Here is an 11,842-nt window from a genome sequence, read left to right as displayed (position 1 = left end):
CAAGGATACAAATGTATATCAGTCAATTAGTTAAATTTACATGCCTCCTTACGACGAGATCAGGCGATCGCTCTTAATCCCTATTAGGGGCGATCGCACCAACAACTGGTTTGGGAAGTTGTTTGCTTTTTTTTGGGGGGGAGTTTGTGTCTTATGTGGGCAGGTTTGCTGCTTGGGTAGTTGATTACCGGTATCGTCTTTTCTCGTTCCACTGTTTTGTGAGGTAATCGATAGTATCAACACCCATCTGAACGCAAATTTTTACCTAGCAAGCGCTTCCATTTTTCGATAATAGAGTGGACAACTTTTAATTTCAAATATTTCATAGAACTGGCTGCTCTGGATTAGAATTTCGTTGCTCAGTGATCGATCTCCAAGCTATACTAAGCAAAAATTTTAACGTTTGATAAAGTGAATTGACTTAATCTTCTTCTTAGACAGAATGAAGACATCGAATGGCTTACGAGACTTGTTGATACCACGTAGCTTGATAGTCAGGTCTCACCTACGGGGGAACGGTTCCGGATGACATTTAAACTCAGTCGCGATTTTTTTCACGATCAGCTCAAAATCAATCGACGATTGAACAATAACCCTGAACTTGTCCGATATTACTTTCGGACCCGGGCACGTACACAGCAGTCCCAACAAATACAGTTCACCACATGCTCCTGCTTGCCGTCCATTATCGGGCCGGGTTCATTATGCATGCACCGTTTAACACCGTCCGAACGATAATATTGAGTACCCCGAAGGCTAATTACTATCAATCGGTCCGATCGCGTCAAACAAATGATCCGGTTCGTTCTTGACATTGACATCGTTACGAGCCTGTTACGCCGTCACGTCGGCAGGTGATGTAACGCACTCGTTCTGACCATTGATGGGCTGCGTTATGCAAATGGTTGCATCTCTGGCTTGTCGCTAACGGCTACGTCAAGTCCATCCCTCGATGTCAGTGGCTTCGTGTAAGAGTTCTGAAATCTCCAACCAGCAAAAGCACTCTCGTCGATAACGTCGAATTTACCGCAAAGGTGACTGCCACCCGACATACACCCGTACAAGGTCTGGCCGTGGCCTCCCGCCAATGCCAATGCACCAAAACAGAATAGTCAACGAACGAGCAAGGAGTTGGCGCAGTTTTGGAACGCTGTCCGCAAGCACTTATCGGTTAATCGGAATATTTGTGGTCCGTGCTACCTTCACCCGTCCGTCAATCGGCTTCATTCGCGTGCATGTCACATAAACGGAAGTTTCGGTTCCGCCCCACCATCCAACCACAACGACAACACAGCTCTGCACGATGCGTTTTAGTGTCTAATTATGTCTGCCTCATCCATCATACCACTCTACCCACCGCGACGGCACACGGGTTGCCTATAAGGCACATTAGCTTTAAAGCCAATTCCAAAAAGATTGCCTATTAACGTGTTGTTCGTGTCTTTGTCTTTACAGTTTCGCTGATGCTTTTTCGTCGATGCTATCAGCCAAGAGCAACTCAACGCACCAACAGTGTACACACCATGAGACAGCTGCCGCCTACCGATGCACCGTTCGCGTAGTTTCAGCAGCGACCGTCCGCTAGTTGCAGCTTAGTGCAACGCCCCATTTGGCGTATCAATTTTCATCTTCCTAACCCGCTCGGCACACACGCACGCTGCGACACACACACACACACCGCCCAAGGCCACCACGATGTCGCACCGTATGTCGTCAAAGACGCGGGTCGTGTTCAAGTTCATCTTCGGGCTCGGCATCTGGTCGTTTCTGGTGCTGGGCTTCTTCAAGCTGAATGGCGACCCGGTGATGCAGCACCAGTTCCAGCAGTCGCCCATCAACGGCCGGCTACTGCTAAACAAGGACAACCGATGGACCGGAAATGAGGCCACCTCGACCACCACTGACCGCTACCTGTCGCCGGCCGGGCTGGCGGGCGCAATGGCCGGCGTTGACGAGGTGCTCGTCGATAATCGTGCTGGTAAGTCGACGTGGAGATTACCCATTGCCATACCGTCCTGCACCGCAGCGATCCCTTTCGAGCGTGCCGGCTCTTGTGTGGGGCGGAATTGATGCATGATTAGCATTCTTCGGTCACAATCCAGAGGGGGGGGGGGGGGGAGGGAAGCTAATAAAATGCGAAACCTGTCCGTCCCATTATGGTACTTCATGGAGACTCATCATCAACAGCCGAGCTCCGGGTGGACGTTCTTGTGCGGGGTGGGACGTGTCTGCAGTTCTCGTCCAGAACCACTCGAAACGGTTGGACGACGAGACTGTTAAGTGAAAAACTTCCATCGAGTAGCTGCTGTTGCTGCTGCACGGAAACTCCCGGATGTTTGATTCGTGCTGTTGTCGATGGTGTCTGTTACTTTTTCTTTTTTTTTGCATTACTGCATTTGAAGATTTTACTGACCGCTCGTTTAATCGATTGCTGAAGTCTGCTGCGAGGTCAGCCAAGGGACGCTGCCGCAGAATAGCAAACAGTTGGCAAACACTTTAAAGCCAAATAAATTACTTCTTATGTCTCTCCCGCTCTCGACGAGTCCTCGGCCAGATTCCACTTGGCTGGAGTCGTAAATAAGCAGGAAAGAATTATTTAATAGCTCTTAGGAGCCAGGCTTTAATTGCTGATCCATGATGCCACGAGGACTCTCCCCAACTTCAAGAACTTGCGGTATCATTAGAAAACAATTCATTTAGCACATGTTTTATAGCAACATGCTCAATCGTTTGCAATTGATATTACAGCTTTGCCGCATTGATTTGTGAGGATAATTTGTGCATATGGTTTCCCTATTGCTGAGAGCACTTTACAACATTCCGCATAAATTGCGCTAAACAATGTATGAAAGAAAGGTACCGCAACGATCATACTTATCCGACTCCGATCCGACTGATGTCGTCTCCGTTCTGAAGCACAGTATTTGAATTCGTCTTCGGATATTCGCTACAAAGCTTATTTGCACGAGGTAAACATCAACTTCCTTCGAACGCTTCGGTCGCGTTTTATTTGTACTCCGCCAGAGTGCCACAAAGGGTAAAGCAACCGTACCACGCTGACTTTCATACGATCGGTTTACGATTCCGAGTGTTGTGTAAACAATAAATAAAACGTTTTTTAATCGATACGTTACCAAACAAGTCAAAACTTTGTACCTTCGTGGTGACAGTGTCAAAAAGACGTACGTTCCCGTTGCTGGCTGGGCGAGAAAATGTCGGCCCACTGTATCAAATCTGTCTTGGTTGTTGTTCACGCGCGCACCGTAAGGGACAAATTTATTGCGTCTGTCATCGCATGAGCAATTTAACGCCCACTTTGTCTCGGGCGGGGTGTGACAGCAGGGCTCCATACAGACACATTTGGTACAAAAGTTCTTCTCCTTAAGCCGACGATTATCGGCAATGTCTCTAGAGAGTGTACGATCGGGGGATGTTGGGCGATCCTCAAAACGGCTCCGACAAGCAGAACCGGCATTACGACGGTCGTAAACCGATGCCAACAAAACATTATTTACATACACACGCTTCATCCAATCACCGAAAACTTATGTTTTTCTTCTAGTCCGATGCGATAAACCATGGGAAATGAAGTGTAGAACGTGTAGCATGGCATGACAAATGCGCTAGGAGCGCACCGGTACAGCGAAGGGTCGTTGGAAAGTTTAACAACGAATCGATCGTAAATGTTTGATGACTGTTCTGTTCCGATACATGCGAGTCCGTTCCGTAATCGGGAGGGAAATAGTTGAATTGAAAGCGGCATCGCCCAGTCGATTGTATTTTATGACGATTGGGTAGTGATTTTTTATACAGAAAAGAAAGAAATCTTATTAAATTTCTCTTCTGCTTCGTTTAATCATCCGGATTCCCAAATTTATTCTTGTGACCCACTTCCTATACCCCAAACCTGAGTGCTTTTGACACTTGTACGATCAGGTGTGCTTTGTTTAACATAAACAAGCTATTTATAATCCCATTTTTATCCCCAATTTGAAAATTGTGTATCCCCTTTATGGGAATTATCCCAAAACTAAAACGGGAATTTAATAAATTAGCATTTGCTGAATATTTGCATATATTCAGGATGAAGAGGCGATCTTAAAAAAGATCGAGTGCTAGAGTGTTATTTATTGGAAAGCAGGGAAACAGCTTAAAAATTCGCCGAGATAACAACAACTGTGACAACAGCAAAAAAAACCCTCGATTTGCATCGTTGTTGATTGACCCAAAAAAAAATCTGTCCTGTGTAGAACGTTACCACCTGCAGCCTCGATCATCCAAACAGGAAACTAATCGAGGACAAAGTGTTCGGGATGGAAAACTCCAAACAAACTACCAAACGATCGTACCTTTTTGCTTCTTCGAAGCTGTTCGAAACATACCAACTAGTGTGACATTCGGCATGCCGTGTGAGAAGTAATGGTCCCAACCCGAACCTCTGGAATGCGCTCCCACCGAATGGAGGCCATCTTTTGAGGACGCCTTCCGACCTCCGTCCTTCAGCTCCACGCCCTAGGGTTTAAACCGATTGGGTGAGATGGATGGATCACCGTACCATGTCCATCATACGATTCGTTCCGATTTTTACCTATTTTCGTCCAGTGGAAACGTCACCGGCACCAGTTCCCGTCGTCATCACCACCTCGGACGCTTTCGTCGTGTGCGTTTTGTCTATTGATTTATCGCGAGTGCCTTGCGTTCGCGAGTTCGGGAAGGTGATCGCACGATCTGAACCTTGAACACCCCTTTGGCTGGGGAATCGGTTCGGGATTTAGATCAACTAACTGTACTTTGACTGTGGACGGTGGAGGACGGTCCCTCATATCGATTCAGACGTTTCTGTTCTGACCAAACAGAAAATCACCACTCATCGAATCTGGTCTCTGGCTCTCCAGGTAAGGCGAAGACGGCGCCAATGCTATTAAGGGTTCCATCATGAGCTTTGATTTCGTTTTCGATTCCCAATTCGGGACGTGTTTGCTGCTGTGACCTCTTCTCAAGAAAGTGGACTAAAGAAGTGGCCGCTCAAATGAGGCTAGCGATTGGGGCCGTCGAGGTCGTCGTGGCATCCAGTTGCACACCTACGACGCGTATGCACTGGGAAGAGAATCAGGCACACGTTTCGAATTTATTGCTCAAACTCAGCTCCACTTACTCATTCATGGAACGCCTTTCTCCTACCGGGAACCGGTCACAGAACCGTAGAATGAAGATCGGGTTCTTCGGATGCCAATTCCCGAAGTAGTAGTGCAAATAAAATGCCGTTCCTGGCGATCGGGTTCGTTACCCATTCTCCACCATACACTGGTCAGCGATGGATGCTTTGCTTTTGCTAAATCCATTCCACCATCGTTCCCGGTGAGGTGAATGGCTAATTAGTTGGCGGCGTTGTTATGCTGTTGCCATCCCATCGACGGTCAGCGGCACACGGAGCTCGGCTGGAAGATGCTCGAGCTTCATCGGGTGCAGTCATACGATCTGGACACAGAACGGGCTAACGGCACAATGAAAAATGATAATTCCCAAATCAAAAGCATCGTTATCCGGTCATGCTCTTCGTGGACAGTTCTTTCGCTCCGTCGTCGCATCATTTAGGTACCTAAGGAGTATCGGATGTTGCCTCTTTATGGGGTGTCCCACTGGACGGGGGTTTTTTTTTGCGAGTAAGCAACAAGTTTATATGGAAATCAGTCGGTATTTTAAAGCTTATTTTTCGCTCTCTTTACTTCAATTATGGTAATGTGAGTGAATAAAAAAAATCATTTTATTTTTCGAAACAAAACTGTGACAAAAGCTTCTTAAAGATTTAAACTTATGAGGATATCCCGTTAGAGGATGTTATTTTTTTTCGTTGTACATGTGGCACAAGCAGGTTTTCTACGTAGAAGTTTCCTGTGAGCGATAAAGAAGAGCTGATGCATACAATTAACCTCCAAGAGTGTTCCCGACATTCCGAATACGATACGATGCTTTGCATCATCTGATGTTATCTCGTTGCTCGTTGTGTTGCACGATAACGTCGTAAAAATAATTTTAAAAAATAGTATCATATGACATGAAATTAATACGATAAAGCTAACTCTGTTTCTTAGCCACAGTGATACGTATTTTACTTGGAATTTTCAAAACAAAAACATAGAATAAAATTTGACAAATAGCAACAAGATCATGTAAATATTTGATTAGTCTCACTCGCTCGCTCGCTTTGCCGTGCTTATCGCGATATCGCACGTGGTCACGTACGGCAGTCATGGTCACGGTTTCGTTTGTTTTGGTTGTTACGAGCTACGTCCTAGACACAGTGTATTTGCAATGCGTACACACTGCGGTTTAACGTTATCAGCACGCGTTGTATGTACTTGAAATGGCTTGCAAATAAGGATTGTGCTAAGAACCTTGATTTTTACCTGTTAAAAACAAATCGAACTAGTAGTTTAACACCAATAGCAAGATGTAACACAATTCGCACAAGTAGTTTAACACTTGTGATGAGTATTTCGATCGAAATCTATTAGGTTCGCTCCATTCCTTCTATGGAACGATCGGATCTAGGTTCAAATAAATCACAAAGTGGGTTTGGAGGTTCCAAATCTAAATCCTGGTTCAGAGTGTTAGCTTTTATCTTCGAGAAAAGGAGAAGATTTCTTCTAGGATTTCGATGACATGTACACAGCAATATGGGTTCACATCAGGCATCTTCGTCATTTTCGCCAGCGTTATGACTGTATGACGATACTCTCGATAGGCGATTCTTCGCAATGCTTTTCTGTTTGACATTATGTCTGAGTTTTGTAACCGCTACTGAATTCATGATGCGCCTTTCTTCGCTAAAGCAGTTACATTCAAATTAAAAAAAAATAATAAAATGGTGATTCGGCTGTATCAGAACGAGATGGACCAACTATCGGATTGGATGAATCCCACAGTTATATGTTCGATGTGTTCTGAAGATGCACAGCCACGTCCCACAGGAGTTGTGCTAGAAAGAATTCAACCTCTCTATGTTTTCTTTCAATCCACTGGATCTCTATCCACATTTATGGTACCATCAGCAATAGTTAGTACATCCTCCTGTGTTCGGCGATGAGAGCTGACTCCTGTTGGCAGCTCTAGCGAAAGAACAGCATCGTATATGATGTTCCACGTGATAGGGCCCAGAACAGACCTCTGTGAACCACCAATAGCAAGATGTTTGCTTTACTTCATTTGTATTATTAAATTATATACTAAAAATCATTGTTTAAAAACTACTATTCTTTAATTTAACATTTAACTGATTCTCACACCTCAATAAGAATTTTAAAAATGCTCCTTAATATGCAATCGATCACTTTTACCAATACTTAACATGTCCATCCACTGTAATGAATGTCTACGTGTCCCCTCAACTTCTGTGTTATGACTTGTACGTGATGTTATTTCTTGGTGATCTTCCAATTCCCTCCTGTTTGTTTTAGAGGGCAAACCAAGCCAAAAACTTGCCATTTTAGAACCCCTTCAATTCTATCTACACAATACACTTACAATGTTTGATGGTAAAATTGATTTGCGTTTCTTTTTCCGCTTCGTCACTTTTCCACAGTGATCGATGACGAGCAACTGGTGCGGGACGTGGAATCGCGGCTTCCCTCACTGCCGATCGCCTACTGGAGCAAGCACAAGAACGTGGTGCAGAAGAAGGCCTCCTGCGCCCGCTATCCGTCAATCTTCGAGCTCGAGTTCAACAACATCTACTGGCAGACGCTACGTAGCTCCAACGGCACGTTTCAGCTGTTCGGTGCGTACTACGACATCCGGAAGCGGTCACGCATCGGACCGGCCGTACGCATCCTCGGCATGATCGATCGGATCGAGCCGCGGGAAAAAACCTTCTGTCAGCTGTGGTTCGACGGCCAGAAGGAACCGTTCATCGTGAAGACGTTCGAGTACAAGTACATCTGGTTCAACAAGTGGGGCAACTACAAGCAGGGCATCTATCAGCCGTATCTGATCGCCTGCCAGATCCCGAAACCGTTCCGCGGTCTCGTGCCGGCTTCGGTGTCGCTGGTGGAGAAGCAGTGCGACACGGCGACCAACAATCTGCGCGTCCTGTACAACCGACCGCTGGACGATGAGAAGCGTGGGTTTGCGGTGTGCGTCAAAGGGTTAGACTTCCTGTACGATGATCTGTCGGTGCGGTTGGTCGAGTGGATCGAGCTGCTCGGTATGCTCGGTGCGGACAAAGTGTTCTTCTACGAGCTACAGGTTCATCCGAACATTTCCAAGGTGCTGCGGTACTATGAGGAGCAGGAAAGGGTACACGTCACGCCACTAACCCTTCCCGGTGGTCAACCGAATGTGCCCGGCTTTCAGCATCTGTTCCTGTCGAAGAAAACCACACACAAGCGCCAGAACGAGCTGATCCCGTACAATGACTGTTTGTACAAGAATATGTACAAGTACAATTTCATAGCGCTACTTGACATCGATGAGGTGATTATGCCACGCCGACCGGAAGATCGTACCTGGCACGATCTGATGGAACGTGTAGTCCCCAAAGGTATGAAGCTGAAGAACGATACCTATCCAAGCTACAATGTGCGCAACGTGTACTTCTTCGATCGGGGCGAACAGCATGAGCACGAGTGGGCAAAGGACACCCCGCGCTACATGCACATGCTGCAGCACGTAACGCGCGCCAAGAACTACACCAAACCCAACCAGTACGTCAAATGCTTCCACAACCCGGAACGGGTACTAACGCTGCACAATCACTTTCCGATTGCGTGCCTGGGCGGTACCTGTCACTCGTACCCGGTGTCCACGGACGATGCGCAGCTACAGCACTATCGGGCCGATTGTGTGCGAACGTTGAAAAAGAGCTGTGAGGAGTTCAAGGAGAATCAGGTGCGTGATACCACGATCTGGAAGTACAAGGACGAGCTGATACAGCGTACGCGCCGTACGCTCGATGTGCTCGGGTTCTTTAAACCATCGTCCACGGGCGGAAGCGGTGGGTCGCTGTTGCGCGGTGGCAAGGACTCACTGTACAAACGGTGACTGTTGGCCCGGGTCCGCAGTCTGTTCAGTCTCTAGTAGGAGCGTGATCTGTGAGCAACCTTTAAGTCGTCCGAAACCGGGGATGTATAAACCCGGCGAAGGATACTACTATAACTGTTACTACTAGCGACCACTATTGCTGCTATTACTACTACTACTACTACTACTTCTCCTGCTACCAGTAAGAATAAGTCAAAGTTATATAGGTAGAGACGATAATGGTTGCGACAGTGATGAAATGGTGCAGAACAAGCGTTGTATAAAGCGACTAATCTATAGCCGGGGTGTGGTCAACTAAAGGGATAGTCTATAGTGTAAGCTAAGAAAGGATCGACTAGTGTGGAGAGACTGTTGATGCGCGTAAAAAAAGGTGGATTAGCACTTGTACTACGCGGGATAAACCTATGAGGCCTTCCCGTGTATGTTGTGTGAGTGTGTCTGTATGTGTGTTTTTGTGTAATTTTGTGTATAACCCGAGTGATCCTGTTAGTTAAGTAGGTTTGTGATAGTCACTCCCTCTCCCTGCTAATCTAATCAATCGCTCGATTGTTTATTCATTCTTAGCTGTTAAATGTGTGAATGGAATGGTATGAATGAAACACGATACATGCGTATGAATGAGCTTGTACAAACCTATTGTTGTGAGGTAAAGGTGCGTGAATGAAGTAAACACTAGCAGACGATATAGCGCTTAGAAACGAACCGAGTCTCAACCCAGTAGTAGACCGTATTCACCGGAAACGGGCAACATCTTTTCATTTCATCCGTTCCTAACCGTTCCGCGGTCGAGTCCAGTAGGCATTGATTGTAACTAAAGAGAGCAAGAGAGAGAGACAGAGATAGAGATTTCCTACTTACCGCCCTACCCTCATACAAAATAGCACTTATAAAGCGTTAGCTGCCCACAGTTCAGTGGGTTGCTGGGATGAGCTGAAACCGATTTTGCAGCAAAACTTCACGCACAATTCACGATCAACTCACCACCACCAAGGACGCGGTGCCTGGTGTACTCTCTCACCCTTGTAAGCGCCATTCCGTTCGCTTCGTTAACTCCTTTCCTCGTTGTTCTATTTATATATGAAATAAGTAAAACCCCCATATATGATAAGCGTTAAGCATGGGCAAGTAGTACCGTGACCGAGGATGGGCCAGATGAAAGTGAACTGTCTGTCGTCGCGGTAGTCAGCGGGTACCACAGTATCGTCGTTAATAATATTGCGTTCCCCTCTGCATGGTCATTGTGCCGTGAACGTGCGTTCATCGGAAGCATCCTTCGTACCGTGGCGCACATACGAAACCCCGAAGACGATAAGCGTCTGTATGAGATTGTAAAAATAGCATCCGCGGAGATCCAAACTAACAGCAGCGCAAGGCAGGCGGGAAGAGAGGCGTTAAGACGGTCGCCACGCATACCACGCGTACCACGGTATTAGATAGGAATTTTGTTAATTAGGTACTAGTGAAGAGTTGCTCTATCGAATACCTTTGTACATACGAAAGACTGAATTCGAGAGGTTATCGGAACGGAATTGGGACGTCTATGAGTGTTTGTGAAAAGCGTCCAACAACACACTCCAAATTTGGTGATTTTCACATAACATTGAACTATAAATGAGGCACTTTGCGCCTGATGGTATGCAATACACATGACAAATATTATCCTTTTGGCAAGCGATTGTTACTACACTTTCTGTTTAACATAAAATGTTGAATTTAAATTTTCGCCATTGGAAAAGTATCATCGAACATCAAACACTTGTGCTTTTGTTATTTCCCGCGTGAAAATCGTGAAGGAAGGCTGTAGTAATTGCTCGATGAAGAATACTAAATGGGGAATGTTTATTTATTTTTCGTGTTGCAAACGTGTTGCACCGGCCCATTTAATTTTCTTTCCCCGCTCCCAATACGGGTAATATTTGCTTTGAATGTGGTGCATATGGACGAGTCATGGACAAAACGCAAGCATCGCAAGCGGTGGAAGTTTACCGTAGTTGTAGGGAAATTCTTCACCGTGCCGACATCACAAGAAACAGTGCAGCAGCGTCATCGAAGTTGCCCCGAGTTACCCCGGAGCAAGAGATTCCCGTTTCCACCTAGAAAAGTTTAAAAAACAAAACATTCTTCTTCACGGTGTATAGTGTAAAGACAGAAGAGATCAGAAGAATGAAAGCAAGTTAAACGAAAAAAAGATTTCCTACTAGACGTTGTTAAGCATTCGAAAGACCGATACGGGAAGTATGGAAAAAAAGTCGAAGGCAAGACAAGCTTATGTACACGAGGAAGAACGTCCATCGAATGAGACGTAATCGACGGTTTAGATTAGAACAGAAGTAAGAGCAACAGTCGATCCGACCGGTTCACAATACACGCCGCAAACGGACGGCATCGGTGGTTGTTACGAAGCATATCCTTAGGCGCATTAAAGCTGCAAACAGCGGAAGCAGTCATTTACATTTGTAAAAGCTAACGTAACGTAATTTAGACAATTGGGACCGAAACCGAACACCGCCGGGCTAGGTGGGCCTGAGTGATCTGAAAACGATGGGGACGATGCAGCAGAGCATAGATGGAATAAAATATGGAAAAATTTCAAAACTTAAACCAAGCCAGTTTACGTCACTGCTAGAAACTACACGCACACACACACACACACACACACACACACACACACACACACACACACACACACACACACACACACACACACACACACACACACACACACACACACACACACACACACACACACACACACACACACACACACACACACACACACACACACACACACACACACACACAC

The 11,842-nt window shown here is 46.0% G+C and overlaps 1 protein-coding gene across 1 annotated transcript in view; it reads left to right on the top strand.

Moving 5' to 3' along the window:
• The first annotated feature begins 1,665 nt into the window (after positions 1–1,665).
• Positions 1,666–11,842, top strand: part of LOC126557535 (uncharacterized) — a 272,688-nt gene continuing 262,511 nt past the window's right edge. Inside the window, exons 1-2 of the mRNA XM_050213342.1 lie at positions 1,666–1,978; positions 7,583–9,104. Of these exons, the coding sequence (XP_050069299.1) occupies positions 1,696–1,978; positions 7,583–9,039 (1,740 nt within the window). The 5' untranslated portion in view covers positions 1,666–1,695 and the 3' untranslated portion in view covers positions 9,040–9,104. The remainder of the gene's footprint in view (positions 1,979–7,582; positions 9,105–11,842) is intronic.

This window comes from Anopheles maculipalpis, chromosome 2RL (assembly GCF_943734695.1).
Source record: "Anopheles maculipalpis chromosome 2RL, idAnoMacuDA_375_x, whole genome shotgun sequence".
NCBI lineage: Eukaryota > Metazoa > Arthropoda > Insecta > Diptera > Culicidae > Anopheles > Anopheles maculipalpis.
The sequence above is the reverse complement of the archived record's forward strand: the minus strand, read 5'-3'. Positions and strand labels throughout refer to the sequence as shown.